The 20,529-nt window shown below is 35.8% G+C and overlaps 1 protein-coding gene across 1 annotated transcript; it reads left to right on the forward strand.

Moving 5' to 3' along the window:
- Nucleotides 1–15: 15 nt before the first annotated feature.
- Nucleotides 16–20,130, forward strand: CFAP210 (cilia and flagella associated protein 210). Its single transcript, XM_020880788.2, has 9 exons — nt 16–157; nt 1,522–1,748; nt 4,675–4,848; nt 4,948–5,141; nt 7,831–7,987; nt 11,661–11,800; nt 13,703–13,895; nt 14,558–14,722; nt 19,672–20,130. The coding sequence occupies exons 1-9, from the start codon at nt 109–111 to the stop codon at nt 20,014–20,016; spliced, it is 1,644 nt and encodes a 547-aa protein (XP_020736447.2). The 5' UTR covers nt 16–108; the 3' UTR covers nt 20,017–20,130.
- The last annotated feature ends 399 nt before the right edge of the window (nt 20,131–20,529 follow it).

Below are 20,529 nucleotides of genomic sequence, written 5' to 3' on the forward strand. Positions count from 1 at the left end.
GTTGCTAAGCAACTGCGTGGTTTGGTGAAAACTCTGCCGCCTGGAGGCCGCGGAGGTTTCGCCTCAAATCGCCTTTCCAAGTCTGAGAACGCCGTGGGCACCTTAGAGATGCTGGTGCGATTCGGAAGGCGCAGTGGACAGGCGAAGGCAAGCACGGGTGAGCTAAACTGGCCCATCCCGGCACAGGGATTGTTTCTGGTTCCCAAGCATAGGGTGAGAGGCAAGGGTACATTACCTTCTGAAACGGGCTCCACCAAATAAAAACAGCACTGTGGGCATCGTCGGGCTCCGTGTAAATTAGACAGTTTTGACCATAGATGAGTGTGTAGGTGGGAAGTTTACAGAAATAAGGGTAGAGAAGAAGTCAGAAACTTAACAGTTGACTAGCTGGTCTGGGTCTCAAGCTGCGCAGTTGCAGCTCCAAAAGTCTGGTGTTTGCTGAATTCTCGCGCACCTAAGCTTTGTTATTCATTGAGTGACTTGGAATGTATTTTGGAAATATAAGTGACCTTATTAGAGTCTTGGCTCTACTGTGAACCTACTGAGTGCTCTTAGGAAAGAGTCTGAAGGAAAGCCTCATTTTCTTCAAATGTAGAATGAAGGTAATGTCTCACCCTACGGCATATAGTCCGATATATCAGAGTGTAAAAATAATGCTATTTAAGGTGCATTAACTCACATGACCTTTTATAAAAATTTGATTTTGTAATAGAAGTAACTTCGAACATTTAAAGAACTCTTTATTAATTTCAGTGATTTGGGTTTCTTAAGTCTGTAAATTCCCAATTAATGTTCTCATGGTGACATTAGAACCCTGGGAACTTAGACTCTCTTCCTGTCATGGCTTCGGTAGCAGTCGAGTTCCTTGTGCCAAGTGAGAGCCAGCCATTCTCCCACCCAGTGGGCACTCGTGCATATTTATGCTGTGGAAAACTGAAGAAGTACCATCAGAGGATCATGACATGTAGGAGGCAGTACTCAAGGGCGTGGATTGAAAAAACACAATTGCTCTCACGTATTCACTTTCCTGTATATAAAGTACTGCGCTGGGAGTTCCCTGATGGTGCAGTGGTTAGGACTGGATGCTTTCACTGCCTGGGCTGGTTGCTCTCCCTGGTGGAGGAACTAAGATCCCACAAACCCCAGGGAGCAAAAAGAAAAAAAAAGTGCTGTGCTAAGATATTTACCTGATAGATTTAATTTTGGCAGTTGGTTCAGAAGTTTGCATCTGAGCCTCACTGCTAAATTTTATCTTCATTTGGAAGATGTTGAGACTCCAAGAAGTTAAATAACTTGCCCACGTTTACATAGAAAGGAATTGACTGAGCAAGGACTCAAATTTATGTCTTCTGATTTTTGAATCTTGCATACTTTCCACTTAATCCCAGCTGTTCTTGAGATAACAAGAATAAAATTATTCTTTGAAACAATTTCCAGATATCATGCCAATATAGAAATGTCTGTGAAAAATCACTTAAACTCTTCTTGGAAGTTTTTAACTCATTTTTAAAAATTTATTAGAAATGAAGAACTGTGAAGAAGATCAAGTTCTCTATCCACCTCTTCTGCCTAGCAAAGTAGATCTCCGCCAGGTCACCATAATTCCACACAATGAGTGGGAAAGGATTCGAGATAGCCTGGACAGTTTGACAAGAGAAGCAGCATGCCTTCGTGCAGAAAGAAAAGCAAAGAAAGAAATGCATTTACGATCCCAAGAAGTGGTAAAACATTGGACTAATACATATGCAGTAAGTATTAACCACCTCAGAGTACATGTGCACTGAAGACTTACTCTTCTTAGTACTCTTTTATAAATATTGTTAAGATGTAAAATAGCGTTACTGTGCATTGTAACACATTTTCAACAGCTTTATTTAGGTATAAGTGGCATACAGTAAACTGGATAAAGTGTACAGTTTAAGATTGGATGTGCCTATTTACCGCTGCAACCATTATTATAATCAAGATAATGAACATATTCATTGCCCCCCAGAAAGTTTTCTTGTACCCCATTTTACTTCCTCTCATTGCTCACCATGCTAACTCCAGTGTCTCCAGGCAATCAGTGATCTGCTGTCTATTATAAGTTTCACTCAGACAATTATTTGGAAATTCTTTCATGTTTTGTATCAATTATTAATTCATTTTATTGCTGAGCGGTATTCCATTGTATGGATATAACACAGTTTGTTATTATGCTCAGTTGTTGATGGATGGACATCAAGCAGATATTGACATTTGAGCTGCAACAGAAAGTAAAGACAGTTTTATGAATTTTACTTCTTTTCCAATCTGGGTGTCTTTTAGTTCTTTCTTTCTCTTTCTTTTCTTTTTGCCTTATTGTACAGGAACAGATGTTTGATTTTTAAAGTGCTTTTTTTTTTTGCTTGTCTCTGTTGGTGTAATCATGAAGTTTTAATTCTTAATTTTGTTATATGGTGAATTGATCAGTATTCAAACATTGAAGCAAGATTGCATTCCTGGGATGAATGTCTGCTGGTCATATGTTATCTTTTTGATGGTTTCAGTTTGTTAAAATGTTAATTTTTGCATATGTGTTCATGCGGGATATTGGTCTTCTTGAAATGATATTGGTTTTCTTGAAATGTCTTTGGCTGGTTTGGATATCAGGATAATGCTGGTTATTGTTATGATGGAGGATCGTGCAGAAACACAGGTCTTGAAACTGAGGAACCAAGGAGCTTCTTGAGGAATCCAGGCAGCTTCTTTTCATCTGCCTCTGATTTGTCTGTCATTCCATTTTTTTCAAGAATGATATATGTCTTTGCTGTGCCCTTCTCTGTGCATCCGTAAGATTATCTACCTAAGAGGTACAGTAACCTTCATTTTAGTGCTATGAACATGAGTAGGAATCTACTTCAAAGTGGGGAGGTGTCCTCTGACTCCTTTTATTATCGCACCTGGGGAGAAATGCTGGGAAAAGATATTCTCATCCCACTCACTACAGCACTTGCCTGGATCATAAGGAACTGAGAGGCAGGATTTTTTCCTGTTTTCTAGTAGAATTTTTAAAACTCTGTGCAGGCATAATATCTGCTTAGCGAGTTCTGACCTTTCCTTACCCCCCAACTTTGCATATTTCTTTCTGTGTTGCAAGGAACATTATGTATCTTTGGGAGGGGACACAGAAATCTTGTCTTTCCTTGCTTTAGGAACAGTGTTGATAATTTATGAATTCTCTTTTTTCTAAAAGAGGGAAGAGTTACATCATGACTGATATCATATATGTAATATAGTATGTGATATTATGAAAAAGGCAAAACCTACAGGGAAAGAAAACAGATCAGTGATTGCCAGGGGGTACAGATAGGGGGAGTTGTTGACTCTCACAGGACATGAGGGAATTTTGGGGGAGGATGGAACTGTTCTATAAGTGACTATGCATTTGTAAAACTGTATGCTAAAAGAGTGTCTATAACATATACTGTAAAAAAATTGATTTTAGAAAAGCCCTTGGTCCATAAATAGATGGGGGTGTGGAATATACTCCCCGTTTTTTTTTTTTCCAGAAGTACCACACTACACCTAATACTTTACGCTTTCATGGGTGTTAAAGAAGAAAAAAAATGTAGTAAATATAGTAGAAACATAATAATAAAAACTGCAGTATAGGCACAGGGATTGGCAAAATGATCCATCAGCAGAGAGAGCCTAGGAACAATCCTGTGTTATACGTGGGAACCTCCCATGTGCTAGAAATGTCATTGCAAATTAGATGGGAAAAGATGGAAATTCCATAACAGATACTGAAATAATTGGCATATGGAAAAGATGAAATTATATCCCTATGGTACAGAATATACAAAAATGAATTTCAGCTGGATTTAAGACCTAAATGTGGAAAAGGGAACATTTAAAAATAAATCCTAGGATCGCTTAAAGGTTTCAGGGTAGGTGAGAATTTCTTAAGATGTAGAAAGTATGACCCATAAAGGAGAAAATGACTTCATCGACATGAGACATTGGCTACCTCCTCAGGGGTGTAGAAGAACATGTGAAATGTGCTGCTGTTGATTTTTTAAAGGACTTCCCTGGTGGCTCAGTGGTAAAGAATCTGCCTGCCAATGCAGGAGACACGGTTTCATCCCTGATCCAGGAGGATCCCACGTACTGTGGAGCAATCAGGCCTGTGGTCTAGAGCCGGGAGCCACAACTACTGAAGCCCGCGCGTGCTAGAGCCCGTGCTCCCCAGCCAGGGAGGCCACCACAATGAGAAGCTCTCACACCGCAACTAGAGAGTCATCCCAGCTCACCGCAACCAGAGAAAAGGCCTCGCAGCAACGAAGACCCAGCACAGCCAAAAACAAATAAATAGAAGGAACAAAATTCGTAATATTATTTATTAAATATAGAATGGAATTATGGAAGTAGATGTGAGAAACGAAGGGAAGTGTTTAATCTTAGAGATTCCAGGTGGAAATTAGGGCTGGAGGGAGAGTTCCATTATATACTTTTGTAATATTTTAGATTTGAACCATGTAAATGTATTACTTACCTAAAAAATTTAATTAAAGATTAGCTCCTAAGTATAACCTCATATTTATTAATGGTATGTGCAAGTACAATACTCAGGGAAAGCTCTAATTATAATGTTAAATGTTGTCAGGTTAAATTACAAAATGAAAACAAACTACTGCTTTTATCTTTTTGTAGGGGATGAAAGAACAGAAACTTGAAGCCAAAAAGAAACGTGATGAAGAAATAGAAGCAGAAAGACAAATTCTTGATATAGAAGAAGCAATATACAAACAAGGAGAAAGGAAAAAGGCCATTGAACTTGCAAAGCAATACCAATTTTACCAGACAGAACGAGTGAAAAACTTTCATGTATTACTTGGGTTTTCTTACATTTTATATATATTTAACACATCTGTATATAACTAGACTTCATTTTCTTAAACTATTGCAATTTTTTTTTTTTTGTAGTCAGGACTACTTCTTAGTAGAGTTATGAAAGAGCGGGATGCACAGATTGAATTCCAAAAGAGTAAAATAAAATCAGATAAAAAATGGGAGGAACAAGTGAAACTCAATGTTGAAAAAGCTTTTAAAGAAGAACGAGAAAAAGCAGAAAAACAACGCAGAGATAGAGTAGCTCTTGCTAAAGATCATTTAAAACAGTATGTATATATAAATTACCTTTTTTTTATACGTTTTTCTTTTTCTCATAATGGATATAGCTTTTTTTTCCTGATTATATATATAAAAGTAACATATGCTAATATACCTCGTAAGTAGGAAAAAATACAAAGAAAGAAGTTAAGCATCACTGTTACTCCTTTGGTGGCTCAGTCACTAAGCCGTGTCTGACTCTGCGACCCCATTGACTTTAGCCTTCCAGGCTCCTCTCTCCACGGCGTTTTCCAGGCAAGAATACTGGAGTCGGTTGCTATTTCCTACTCTAGGGGATCTTCCCGACCCAGGGATCAAACCTGTCTCTCTTGCATTGGCAGGCAGTGCTTTACCACTAGCACCACCTGGGAAGCCCCTGGTATGTCATGAAATCTTGCCATGTTGGTAAATGGAAATCAAAGCTGATTTTTTAAAAGTAGCTATTATTAAAAAATAAAATAAAAGTAGCTATTACTGTACATATGGAGAGGAGTATATTTGGGTGTTATTTTACTTCCTTTTCTAAATAACTGACGCGTGCACATAGGAAGAGGCACAAAGGGGATTTAGTGAAAAGTCTTTTCCTTGTCCACCAGCCACCTTGTGTGAGACCATTTTCTTCATACTATAGTTTAAATGTATTAATATATACATTGTATTAATGTACCCCCCCCAAATAAACAATACTGTTGGCGGACATTTTTACCATTTTTAAAGAAAAAATTTGATTTTTATACTTAAGCATTATATATTCATTCATAATTAATTATTTTTAAATATAATTAAATAAAATAGGATATAAATTAAAAACCACCAGAAATGCTTGACCCAGATTAAGCACTATTACCATATGAGTGTATATTCATCTGCTCTTCAAAATTTTCTTTTAAATTTCACAAACTGTAAATGAATAATATGCCTATTGTTTCCAATTCAAGCAATATAACAAAATTTGGAGGGAAATTTAGAATTTCTTCTTTATTTCCACTCTATTCAATGTCTTTAATTTTCCTTTTGCTCTTCGAAAATAGCCATTACTAGGCTCCCTTGGTGCCTCAGTGGTAAAGAATCCACCCGAGAGCAGGAGACGCGGGTTCGATCCCTGGTCCAGGCAGACCCCACAGGCAGCAGAGCTGGAGCGCTCAGGGCCCAGCAGTGAGCCGTTGCACTGCAGCTCCCGAGGACTGAGTGCCCTAGAGAGTGTGCTCCGCAGCAAGAGACGCCCGCACACGGCGACTCGGGAGTAGCCCCTACTCCCTGTGACTCGAGAAAAGCAGCAACCAAGACCCAACACAGCTAAAAATAAATAAGTAAATAACTGAAAAGTACCCATTATTAAGAGTTTTATAGCTGTCACCTTGGAATGTTTTATTGCAGTTACTAATATTTATGTTCAGGGCAGTCTCTGTCCATGGGATTTTCCAGGCAAGAATACCGGAGTGGGTTGCCATTTCCTCCTCCAGGGGATCTTCCTGACACAGGGATTGAACCCACACCTCTTATGTCTCCTGCATTAGCAGGCAGATTCTTTACCACTGAGCTACCTGGGATGTGGAAGTACGTGTTAATCATTGATTAATTGATTAAAAGCTGATAATGAGTGTATTTATATATATTAGATGTTAATTTATTAGACATAGTGCAGATTTCTGTCATCAGTATTTGGAAAATATGGCCTATTTTATTGTTTGTCTTCAATCAGTATGAGAGTCTGCCTGTGACTCTCAGTGGGCATGATGAGGACAGGGCAAATGAGGGACTCTGTGACACCAAAATCCCCCCAAAGAGGATTTTTGATCGACAACCTTAAAAAAATTATTGTAAAGACACTTAAAAAGTATAGATGAGGTTGATTACATCAAGGAAGTCCCAAATGTAAACTTCTTGAGGGCAGGAACATGTCGCTTGGCTGGGCGGGATGCGTGGATGTATAGACACAGACACCTCAGGCTGGCGCTGTCTTGCCAGCATGCTGAGGCTCGACTACCACACGCGGGCAGGCAGAACCTGTGGTAAAACCACTGCTGGCACATGCTGCTGCTTGTGATGGTCGTGGGGCTGGGGGGGTGGGCTGGCCAGAGCTGGTGCTAAATCCGGGTCGGAGCTCTGCACTGAGGAGGCTGCTCCGGGATTGCTGAAGAGCTCACTTGCAAGCCCTGTGAGGGAACCAGCACCTGATGACGCGTCAGTCAGAAGGCATCAGTAGTTAGTGTTAGCTCGGGAGAGGATCACACCCAAAATGGCCTGCAGGGTAAGGAAGTTGTTGCCGTCTATCAAACCCCATTTTCTGAGGGGCCAGGTCCATAGCTTAGATAGTGTCTTGTAGTGCTAAAATCGAAAAGCAGAAGGGATTAGGGACTTTTCTGTAAAAGTGTCACCATTTCAGCATACTGTCTGTTGTTCAGTTAACTGGTTCTTTCTAAAGGAAAGAAACATTTGAATCTGGTGTAGGACTCAATTTTGGTGAGTAATGAAACAAATTTGAAGGAAGAAAAATAATTGGCAATCCTGGGATAACCAAGTTTGGATTTGGTTTTTATCACTGCTCTTTACCTATCTGTTCTTGTCCCCAAAGAAATCCAGAAGTTTTCCTTTACAGCTTCAAATCATCCCAGTAAGAATCTAATTCATTTCTTTAAAACATATTCTATTTTTCTGCTTCACTCTCAACTTTAGTTGTTTTTTTTTTTTCTTCAGAATAAAAGAACATGAAGAGGAAGAAGAAAGAAGGAGAAAAGAGGAAGAAAAGGATGCTGAGGAAATAAAGCGACAGAACTCATTATATGAAATAGAAATGAAAAAAAAACAAGGAAAGAAAAAAGAAGAGATCAATGAAAGCAGGAGACTATTTTTTGTAAGTAGGTAATACTCAGAAATGTATCTCTTCAAGAAATGTACAAAGTCCAATGCCTAATTTTCAATATATTTTTTTATAAACAATAGTGGAGTAGAAAACAAGTTTACTATTAAGTTGGGTTTCTTTCCAATTTTAGTATATGTGCTGCCAAAGCAAGCACCTAAGTTGGGTTTCTAAGTATACTTTGAGGGGAACTATATTTGCTATAGTTCCACATGTATGTGCTGTTACTCATGAACAAGGATTAAGAGAATGAGACTTGTTGTCAAATGAATTTTCTTATCCTTAAAATGAGAGCTGTTACAAGCAATGAATGGGGTGATACATGTTCAGTATCTGCTCCACTATTAATTTCTGCTCAATAAATGGTAATATTTGTTTTATGGTTGTTGTAATTTATTTTGTAATTTTTAGCATCCTTTTCTTTATAAAGTTATTTTTATTCTTAAGTAACATGTTCATTGTTGTTGTTTAGTCACTAAGTTGTGTCTGACTTTCACAGTTACATATATACAGATTTAAAACATGAAACATCACAAAACGCTTAAGAGTAGTAGTCCTTGTTTCACTCCTTTTGTTTCTTGGAAAATTATATTCTAAATAATCTATATTAAGCTTTAAAGATACGTATCTTGATTTATCAGTTTTAAATGTTTTCTGTCTCTCTGCCCTAAAGAGGATTTAGCTCTTTTCCAATATTACCCTCTTCCCATTCTCCTCTTCTCCCTAAATAATCAGGGCATAATTTTAGTTTAATCATTATGATGATTAAATGACTATTGTCCATCAAAGAGTTAACATACTATGACTATATTTTTTGCTTCCATAAATATTTTTCTGTGATTAAAATAATTCATTGTTTTCATTTGCTTTAAAGTTGTACACCTCAATTTTTTCCATGTGTTCCACAAGTGTTCAACTAAGTAATATTAAATTATCTATGTTATTGGTTTTTTTGGTGCTCCCACATCCAGAGTCCTCCGTCCTCTGCCTTCTGGACTGTTTGCGCTCTCGGCCTGCTGCTCAGCTGCCATGCTGGGCCTTAGCTGTGCCAGTTTCCTGGGTCACAGCTCCTATTTCCTCAATCTTAAGCCTTCCTCTTGTTTTATTCCTTCGTCTTGCTGAGATACATCTTTGAGTAGCTTCTGAAGAAAGGATATAGAGGAGGTGAAATATCCAAATTCTTATCTGGAAAGGTTATCATCTAATGTAATGCTGGCTTTATAGTTTGTATGTAGAATTCTGGGTTCAGAATTCAGAGTTTTATATTTATAGTTTCTTAATCGTCTAGCTTTCAGTGTTGCTATTGAGATGCTTTATTCCATTTATGGTCTCATCTTATGTATGTAATCTTCTATGTTTGCTTTTTTCTTTCCTTCTGTTTTTCTGAACGCTCTCAGAGTCTTTATCTGTGTAGCTGTAAAATTTTACAGAGACATACCTTCTTTAGGTCTTTTTCATTTTGCTAAGCACTCAGTTGATGCTTTAACCCATAAATGTGTCAAGTTTCTTATTTCTTCTATAATTTATCCCTTTCTGTTTTGTTTTCTCTGTTCTAGAACCCTTCTGGACTTTCTGAAGTGATGCTCTAATTAAAAAAAAATAGTTTCTCATATTATTAGTTAGGGTACAAGCATATAACAGAAAACTCAAAATGAAAAATGTAAAAAGTTACAAAATAAATTGCAACAGTACCTTAAAAATTAAAGCTTTCTTTGAAGAGCAGAGCTAATCATTCCAAGGCTGATATGATTCCTCCAGAATCAACAGGGAATGAGACAGCTTTTTCTTTTTTTGCCTTCCTCTTCTCAGAACAGAGGTGGCTTCTGTTCTCAGGATTGCCTCATGGCCTTGAATAACTGCTGGAGCTCCCACCCTCCTGACCAGACTCCAGGCAGCAAGAAGAAGAGAGGATGAAGGACAGAAAAGAGTGTTCTAACTATCTGTTCTCCTTTTAAGGAACTTTTTCAGAACTCCCACTTAACAATTTCCATTAAATCTCATTGGTTATAATTTAGTGACACCTCGCTGAAAAGAAAGCTTGGAAATATAGTCTTCTAGCTGAGAATATTGCCACTCTGAACAAAATCTGGGTTCAGCTACTTATGCAGAAGGGAAGAAAGACTCTTCAGTAGGCAGTTAATTATTCCTGCCATTTTTTTCTTTTTTTACTTTTGAGAGTTATCCTCAACTTTGTCTTCTAAATCTTCTATTGAATTTTTAATTTTAGTGATCAAAGTTTTAATTTCTTAGAGTCATACTAGTAATATCATTATTCCTTTTGCCTGAAATCTTATTCTTGGTTCATGAATATAATATTTTTATCTCTCCAAGTCACTTTGGAATAGGACAGACCTGTTTTGAATGTTAACTTGGCTACTTACTAGCTATGTGACCTTGAGCTGAGGCTTTCGGGTTTTAAAAAATCAGAATTAACTTTGTGTTAATTCTAACTTTTATTATAAAAATCCTTATGAATATTATAATAACTTAGAAAAAACAGTAAAATAAAGCTTTTAAGAAATAATTCAAAACAATCACTTTTAAGAGTTTGATATTTTCATTACCTTTTCATGTCAACTAATCTATCTCCTAACCATATTACAGGCTTTAAAAGTAATATCCCATAAAATAGAAGAGTACTTAAGCAAAGTAGGTACATAGTAATCTTGAGTTATAAATCTGTTGGAATAATAAATAATTGCACCTAAAAAAAATAATAATTGCACCTAGTAACTTTTACCTTGAATTCATTTCTACTTTGGGTAACAGAAGCACTGATCTATCTATATATCTGGGCTGTTGTGTTCAAAGGCACCTATTGTTGTGATGACTAACTGAGGTCAGGTAGTAGAATATATGCTGATATGAACAGACTTTTATTTTTTGTTTAAAAAATGACCTATTTTAAAAATTTTTATTAGAATATACATCTGGATAATTTTTTGTATATATACAAAAAGAAAGCCTAGACAAGAAATTAGTTTCAGAGTAATTGAGCCTGGTGGGTGGAATTAGGCATAGGAAGATAGTAGATGTGGTAGGAAAAATTTTACACTATGTGTTTTTAAAATATTTTAAATTTGTATAGCATATGCCTATATTAACTATTCAAATATTAAGTGAGATTATACATATTTACTGTATTTTTGATTATATTAATAGTATTGTTTTAAATTACATAGTTGTAAAGAAATGAGATATTTGAAAAGAAATACAGAAAATTAAGAAGATGTAAAAGTCACCTATAACCTCATACCCTAGAGATAACTACTGTTAACATTTGATACATTTATTCCAGTTATGTATTCAATATAAACTTATATGTGCTTGAAAAACTAAAATACACTGTGGTAATGCTTTATATTCTGCTTTTTCCTCCTACCTACTGATTGTTATTTATATCTTCCAATGTCCTTGAGAGCATAGTTTAACTGTTTCTCCATCATTGAATATTTAGAAATTGTTTTTAATTTTTCAATATTATAAATAACTCTGAGATTAATTACATGGTACATGAAGTTTAATGCCCAGCTATGATTATCTCCTAGAGGTAAATTCCCAAGACAGAAATAATTATATTAGAAACTGTGTCCATTTGATAGATTCCTATTAGGTATCTATATGTTGAAACTTTTGTGATAGGATAACACAATTTTTCCCCACCAAGGAACATTTGAATGATAAACATGTCATCAAAGCCGTAGAACAGCAACAGCAAGAGGAAGAAGATGAAAAGATTAGAAAATTTATCAAAGCAAAAAAGCGTCTTACACAAATGGGGAAAGAGAAAGAAGCTGAAACACACAGGTCAGTGTCTAAAATAATTTTTGTGCTTAATAAAGTACTATCTGAAATTATTTTATTTTAAACCAGAAGTTGTGATACGAGAGTGCAGTCTTTAGGAATAAAGATCTTATCATTTTATGTATATCAGGGCATTTAGTGACTTGGTGATTTCAGCTTGGAGCATGTGAATTGGGGTTCTGTTGGAATATTGATGTCATCTATGTGATAGATGACTGGAAATACTGAAAATCTCTAATTTAAGAGATGGGTATGAGAGCTGTATGAAAGCTAGAGATGGCTTTATGAGCCATTGATAGACAAGTGGCAGCTGGAACTGTGGGTACAGGTGAGCTCACCTAGGGGGAGCAGATAAGAAATGAAGGTGACATAGTCCCTATGGAAATCCATAGTTAAAGGTCAAATAGAGAACAAAGATAACAAGACCAAGGAATAGTTTCCAGAGAATGGAGGAAAAGCAAAGAAACTGCAAAGGGTGGGGGTGGTGGGGGTGGTGAGAATTTAGTAAGGAGAGAGCAGTCACTAGTGTTAGATGACCAGAGGGAGAGAGTTTTAAAATAAAGTGCTTATCAGATGTAGAGGTTGTTGCTTACCTTAGTGAGCAATTTGGGATGAGATGAGTGAAGATCCAGTACATCGTGTTTCTGTCTATATTATGTTTTCACTTGTGCAAAACCCGCTGGTGGCTTCACACCACACTTGAGTGTTGATTATGGCCCATAAGGCTCTGTACCCATCCTAATTCCCAGTGACCCTAACTCCCTCTCTCAAACCTCATCTCTTACTGTTCTCTTTCTTTCCCTCTTGATCACTTACACTGAACTTCTCCTGTACCCTATTTGGGAAATTCTCACCTCCCTTGACTCTTTCAGATCATTATTCAAATATTGCCTTCTCATTCAGGACATCACTGTGTTATTTAAAATTATAACCCCACACCCCACATTGCTTATCACTTTAACTGCTCTCTTTTTTTCATTGGTGATACAGTACTATTTTAATTATTTAGTTTGCTGTGTCTCTACCCCAGCTATTGTGAAAGCTCCACAAAGGCGGAGATTTTTAATGTTTTTGTTTACTTCTATGTCCCAATAACTTCAATAGTCCCTGGCACATAGTAGATAATCAATGAAAGTGTTTAAAATATTGTTTTTGAAAGCCTAGATGAAATGTGACTTTTTCCATGAAGTCTTCATTTTTTCATTTGCCCATATCACTTTCTAGGTTTATTGTGGCATTTATCACCTTTGCCTGCATAGTTATTTACATAATTGCCTTTTCTCCACTTTATTTTTTATTAATGAATTCTTGCTGTTCCGGGTCTTTGGTGCTGTGTGGGCTTTCCCCTAGCTGAAGTGAGCAGAGGCTGCTCTCTACTCACAGTGTGTGGGCTGCTCACTGCAGTGGCTTCTCTTGTTGTGGAGTGCAGGCTCCAGGGCATGTGGACCTCAGGAGTTGTGGATTGGGCTTAGTTGCTCCATGGCATGTGGGATTTTCCCAGACTAGGGATCAAACCTGTGTCTCCTGCATTGGCAGGCAGATTCTTTACCACTGAGACAGCAGGGAAGCCCTTTTCCCACTTTAGATTGTCACTTCCTTGGGGCAAGCATTGTGTCCTTTCTCTTCATTTCTCCAGTGTGGCTTCACAGATTCACTCAGTGATCAGTGAATATGTCACAGCTACAGTTAAAAGTTTTTGCCCAATTTCCTAAACCAAAATGCCCCCATTCCTTTAACAGATAGGTAGTTATTGTTGATGAGGTGCCAGGCACTATGCTTGGCCCTGAACTAGAGAGAGGACTTACCCTGTACAAAAGGAAAGTTATTTATCTTCATTTAAAGTATGTTGGCTCCATAATAAACCATTCTTGAAGACTTGACTAGTAAATGGTTATTTCGTTATAGGCTAATGGAGGAACGGAGAGAAAGAATAAATAACTTCCTGAGTAAACTAATGAGAGAGAAATTTGACAATGAAGACTTGATTATTGCTAGAGATATTGCAGAAGCTGAGGCTGAGTGGGAAAAAAGAGAAAGAGAAAAGTATGAAAAAAACAAAGCAGAATTAAAAGCAATCGCAGAACATAGAGCTCTTGTGGTAAGCAATTCACTGATGACAAGTAAAAATCAAAATTGAGCCCTTTGCTGTAGTTTCTAACTTACTCCCTCTGCTTCTCTGACAAAAAACTAAGAGATTTGAAAAACAATGTATAAAATTATCTTCCAATATTCTTGAAATCAGGCCATGTTTACTCTCTACAGAAGATGACATGGTAATTACAAATAAGATCTTTATAGATGCAAAGTAATAGTCTCTTCTGTTTCAGAACCATCTGAAATGTAAAAAAGTTATTAACTTTCATTTGAATGTTTTTAAGATAAAGCAAGTAAAAATTACCCCATTGTGTTTCTGTATATCTTGATACTTCAGAATTTATCCCTTACAGGACTGGCTTTCATAAGATTTAAATTAGATAGTTTTTAAGCATTGTAGCAATTATATAGTGCTATATATGTTTCCCTATTTTGAGATGGTCTTGCTTTTCTGTTCCTATATATTTTTAAACCAATATCATTCTACTTATATTTTCATTGTTTCTTGATATTTTTAGAACAAAAAGTAAACTGGCCAGGTGGGAGTCACCCCAATTTTTGACCCTTTCATTGTGTCAGGCTGACTTTCACTTGCAACTTTCTAACTTCAAAGCCGTTGGTTGCTCCAAATGGTTTTAATTTTTTCTTTTGCCTGCTATCATCTAGATGAAGAATAAAGAGGAAGAGGAAAGACAAAGAAAAATAGAGGCTACAGAACAATTGCTAGCTATCCTAAAAGCAGACCAGATTTTTTGGGAGCATGAAAAGGAGAAAAAGCGGAAAGCTGATCAAGAACGTCGAGAAGTTCAAGATGCCCATATTCAGCAAATGGTAATTATTCCTAAATGTTTATACTTATAAGTAAATATGTAATATAGATTTAATGAGTTTTGTTTCCCAAAACAGTTTTATCAAGTAAGATTAGACAGTTGCTATGGTTATGATACAATAAAATGTACTAAAAATGTGGAGTTACTTTTTATCAGTATTGAGGTTTCTGTACTAGGTTTATGTCTTTTGTACAGATATTTATCTTTCTTTAGGTTCAATTGCGTTTTAGTAAATGTGAAAGAAAATACAAATGCATATGGCAGGCCATGATGCTTTTTACTTTTTCCCCTCTTTGTAACTATTATTCAGAGAATATGTTGATTGGGATCTCATAGGTTTCATATTTGAGGTGAGTGGGGGTCCCAGAGATTTTAGAACATGTATGCAGGACTGGGCATGTAATGTTTCTGAAAACTGTTTTCCAGAATAGCTCTACCATTTTTCATTCCTTCCAGCAATGTATGCAAAGACAAGTTGCTCCACATCCTTGCTAATACTTGTTATTGCCATCTTTTAATTTTTTAACAATTCTAGTATAGTGTTATCTCATGGTGTTGTTTTGCATTTCTTAACAACTAAAGATATTGAACATCTTTTCGTGTTCTTTTTAGTTGTTTTGTGCCTTGTGTTTACTTAAATCTTTTGCCAGTTATTTAGTTGGGTTGCTAATGTGGTGAAGTATACATAAAATTTACTATTTTAAATCATACGGTCCAAGGGCATTAAGCACATTTATACTGAGGTGCAGTTGTCAACACTGTCCATCACCGTAACTTTTTCATCATCCTACTCTGAAACTCTGTACACTTTAAAGAGTAACTGTCTGTTCTACCTTCCTCCCCAGTTCCTAGTAACCACTGTTCAACTTTTTGTCTCTGTGAATTTGCTGTTCTAAGTACCTCATATTAGTGGAATCATACAGTATTTGTCCTTTTTTTTCTTATTTCACTGAACATAGTATCTTCAAGTTTCATTCATATTGCAGCATGTGTCAGTTTCATTCCTTCTTAATGATGAATAATATTCCACTGTACATATATACCAGATTTTGTTTATCCACACATCCATCAATGGATGTTTGGGTGGTTCCCATATTTTGGCTATTGCAAATAATGATTCTGTGCACACTGCTATATTGATAGATACCTGTTTGAGTTCCTGTTTTCTATTCTTTAGCTTATATACCCACAGGTGGAATTGCTAGATCATATAGTAATTCTATGTAGTTGTTTTTCAGAAGCACGATACTGTTTTCTACAGCAGCTGCAGCATTTAAGAGCCACCAGCAATGTTCAGAGTTCTACTTTCTCCAAATTCTCAACACTTGTTTTCTGTATTTGTTGTTGCTTATCATAATGGCTTTGAAGTGGTATCTTATGGTTTTCACATGCATTTCCCTCATGATTAGTGATATTGAGCATCTTTTCATATACTTATTGGCCATTTCCATTCAGGCTCAAGACTTCCTTTAGCATGTTTTACAGCACAGGTATGCTAGTAATAAATTAATGTTTTTCTGGAGGTCTTTATCTTGCCTTTGTTTTATTGGATATGAAATTAATTGGATGTCATTATGTTTTTCAGTCTTTTGACTGTTCCAGTGTCTTCTGGTCTTCACCATTGATGACTGGAAATCTGTTAATAATATTGTTTGTCCCCTGTATGTGTCATTTTTCTCTTGCTGATTACAAGCTTTTTTATTGTGGCTTCCTGCAGATTGACTGTGATTTTCTTTTTTTTTGGACTGTGATGTTTTTCTTGAGTTTTTCCTATTTGAGATTTGTGGTGGGTCTTGAATGTGCTAGTTAATATCACCAAATGTGGGGAGTTTTTTTTTACTATTTCAAGTATTTTTCCTGCCTCTTTATCCTTTTTTTTTCTTCAGGGACCCAGTTTGCACATGCATAGATACATCTGATATTGACCAGAAATCTTTGACATTCTGTTCATTTTAGTCAATATTTTTCTCTTTTTCTTCAGATGGGATAGTTTCTATTGACCTACTTTCAAATTCACTGATTCTGATGATGAGCTCACATAGTGAATTTTTCATTTCAGTTATTGAACTTTCAACTCTATGTTTTTTTTTACATATAGTTTCTAATTCTCTGATTCCCATTCACTTGTTCTGAGCATATTTCTTTTAATTTACTGGGTATTTTCATAATTGCTTTGAAATCTAATTGCCAAAGTCAATATGTAGTCTCATTAAGTTGTAACTTTTATAACTATTAGTTATAATTGTTTGTTGAACTTTCTTTCCTGAAAATACTTTTCTATTTCTTTGCAGTGATTTTTGGTTGAAAGTCCAACACTATATAGAAACTGTTGCAGATTCTGCTTTGTTCTGAGGGTTGTTGCTTTTTTAGTAGGCAGTTGCGTTCCCTGGATGCAAGCCATGAAATCTGCCTTCACCACAGTGCCTCTGCTGTCTTTGCTCGCTTGTATGTTTTAAACCCTGGATCCCTAGGGTTCCTTCCTCACTGTGCTGGTTTTGTTTGACAGTCATCCAGTAATATGGGTAGTTTATGTTCAGACACCTTTAGCCAGTAATGCTTTTACTCCTATGTCTCCTGTGTGGATGTATTTTTATCAGTCAGGGATGTGTGTAGATTTATCATTACAGCTTTTCTTTCATTCCAGAATCTCCTCAAATTTCTAGCTGTTTTATCACTTGACCCAAATAGAATCTGTCATCATTGTCCAGTAATCTGCATGTTTTCACCACCGGAGCTGGAGCGATAGCAATGCCCTCCGGACAAGAATGTTATGAACTTGTACTTCTTACCTTGATTTAGCAGTTTTTCATGAAAAAACACTTCGCAAGCAGTTGCCTGTACATAGTCACTTACCAATGCTCTGAAATGGTTGACTTTAAGAATCAACTTTTCTGCAGTTTTGCCCAACCTCATGTGGCCATTTATCAGAAGTAGGGTCTGCCATCTTATTTTGAAGCAAATACCAAATAGTTATAATTTTATTGATGTATATTTCACTGTCTCTAAAACCCAGGGACTCTATAAATGAACATAATCACAATTCTGTTATCACATCTATAACATTCAAAAAATATGTAACATTTAACATTCAGTGTTGTTTCAGTTTCCCCCAGATTGCCTCATGAATTTTTTAGTTTTTTGAGGATGAAACAGGGTACATACATTCTATTTGGTTGATTGATATATCCTTCAAGTTTCTTGTAACCTGTAACTCTTCCTTCATCCCCATCCTTCTTGTTCTTTCTCCTTGTCTTCATTATCTTGCCATTTGTTTGTTGAAGGAACTGGGTTTCTTGTCTTTTAGAGTTACTATAGTCTGGATTTTGTGGGCATCCATGCAGGGTAGTATAGTTCCTTACATTTCATGCAAAATTCAGGGTAAGTCAGACTCAGGTTCAATTTTTTGCTGAAAATCCCTCATAATTGGTGTATTTCCACTAGGAGGCATGTGATGACTATTGTCTCACTTTCTGTGACACAAGCAGACTTTGGTGATTGTTACCTAGATTTAATTCTTAGGTGGAAAAATGTATTTTCTCCTTCCTTCTCATTGATTAAGTTTTCAAATAAATTTTCATGATCAGCAACTGGTTTCCCTTAAATACAATTTTAAAAGACAGGATAAATATTTGATTTTCACTTTTTTGAGTTTTCAATTAGTTAACATCTCCTAAGGTATTTGTTACTTTACCCACTATGTGATCATTTTTAGGATTTTAAACCAATCAATATTTTACAAATCTGTATTTGATGTATATAAAGTTTGAGGTACCAGTCATATGATCCATTTTGGTTATCCTTTCCTTCCGCTCTCATTTCCTTTCTGTACTTAAAAAACGTTTATCCCTGTTTCCTCAATGTTTCTACAAAACTGCTACCAAATCAGTTTATCCCAATTGCTCCTTGTCAAGATCCCAAATTTCAGCATTTTACCGTTGATGAGACAGTTTTTAGCCTTTTCTGTTTTCCCTAATGTTATTTAATGTCATTTTCTATTTTTTAAACTCTTGGTGTCTGTCGCTATTCAACAAATAGCATAAAAGTCCTAATGTTGAAATATAGCATTCTAATAAAAATTTGGTATTTTGTATTGAATTCAAAATAGTTGTTCTATTTCATCACAAATTTCAGTTTATGATTTTAAGCTACTATTTTATGCTGAAGTGTTTGGATTTGATTTTGAAAAATATTTGCATGAATATTATAATAATACATTCACAAGTAAATTTTTTATAAACTCAGCATCTCTTAAAATGCATCAGATACAATGAAAAGCTGTCAACCAAAACATAGAAATCTTTAAAAAGCCATTAGTCACTTCATATGATATAAACAGAGTGTTTGTAAATTATAAAAAGAAAAAAAATGGAATGTTAGTAAACTAGTTTTTGATAGATTGCTTATTCTACCTAGCTCCTTCCTGATCAACCTACACTGATAAATGTCACTTGTTCCAACTTCAGATTCTTAGGAAACAGAGAATGTAATTAGTTTAACTTAATTCAGATATTCATTGAAGATTTAATCTCATGTGGCTGGGTCACATCGTCTAAGTGGCTGATTTGGGATAGCAGGTTTGGATGCATCCTTTCAGAATAGTGGATGGACTGGGACAGTGATTGGTATGTCTTCTATACTTGTCAAAGAACACACCTTATAATTGGTAGAAACAGGATTTTAAACTTGGTTATTTTAATCTTAATTTCATGCTATATTGTTTGAAGATGTACAATCACATATTAAGGTAAGCTTCACTAAGCCACTGCTTTTAACATATTGTGAGAAGCATGGGGGAATTTCTGAAATAAATTATATAGTTAAGTCAGGACTTGTCACATGTTAATGAATTTAAAAGCTCTATCTACAACTTCATATGCTGTGTGTGTTTAGAAAATTGGTCAATTTTCTAAATGTATCAATATGTAATTATATTTTCTCTTTCCCAAACAGGCCAAACATAAGTTTAATGCACTGCAAGCAAAACAAGCAGAATCAGAGTACTGCAGACTTACTGAAGCTCTGGTGGCTGAAAAGGAGAAGGAATTTCAGGATTATGCCAGAGAAGTAATTGAATCTGAGTCTGAATCGACAAACAAATATATTTATCCTCTTGTAAAAGCTGTACAGGAAGGACCTGGAGGTGGCCGTGGACCAGTTTTCGTGAACAGAGGTGGATTAAGACCCAGCTATCAGGCAAATGATATCACTGGAGTCCAGCTCCCTTTTTATAACTCTCAGGGATTGAAATATAATAATTTTCAAAAGTCTAAGAGAAGGCTAGGTTTTACATGGTAGAAAAAAGTTTATTTTCAAGATTAAGAAGACTAATTTGTAGCTAATCTGAGCTACACATTCAAGTGAATTATATGCTTATAATTTGTTAATAAAGCTGCTTTTCATCTAAGTACATTTATGTCTGACCTAATTGATTCCTCCCCACTCAAGTCAGATTCTCTTTTTTATTCTGATAAAAGATATACACAAAATAATGTGTAATTTTAACTATTTAAGAATATTCAGTGGCATCAAGTATATTCATAATATTGTACAACCATTACCATTTATCTAGTTCCAGAAGTTTTTCATTGTTCGAAATGGAAACCCTGTTATCTGTACCTATTAGTGCACAACTGTTTTAAGCCACTAATTTGATAAAGCACAGCTAAAACTTGTGGCAAAGATGTAAATTTGAACTAAAACATTTTGGGTTATTGAGAGGTCTTGGGGGTGGGGGAGGTGTAAAAATTATGAATCAGCACTACTTAAAAAGAAATACAGTATTATATTAGGAAGTATGTTTAGGAAAGA

Source organism: Odocoileus virginianus, chromosome 13, assembly GCF_023699985.2.
Source record: "Odocoileus virginianus isolate 20LAN1187 ecotype Illinois chromosome 13, Ovbor_1.2, whole genome shotgun sequence".
Taxonomy (NCBI): domain Eukaryota; kingdom Metazoa; phylum Chordata; class Mammalia; order Artiodactyla; family Cervidae; genus Odocoileus; species Odocoileus virginianus.

Bases quoted from the DNA above. Each gene is read 5' to 3' on its own strand.
- CFAP210 (XM_020880788.2), top strand. From the start codon at position 109: ATGCTGGTGCGATTCGGAAGGCGCAGTGGACAGGCGAAGGCAAGCACG. The intron at 4,849-4,947 runs GTATTACTTGGG...TTTTTTTTGTAG, and splicing joins AACGAGTGAAAAACTTTCAT to TCAGGACTACTTCTTAGTAG. The intron at 11,801-13,702 runs GTCAGTGTCTAA...ATTTCGTTATAG, and splicing joins AAAGAAGCTGAAACACACAG to GCTAATGGAGGAACGGAGAG.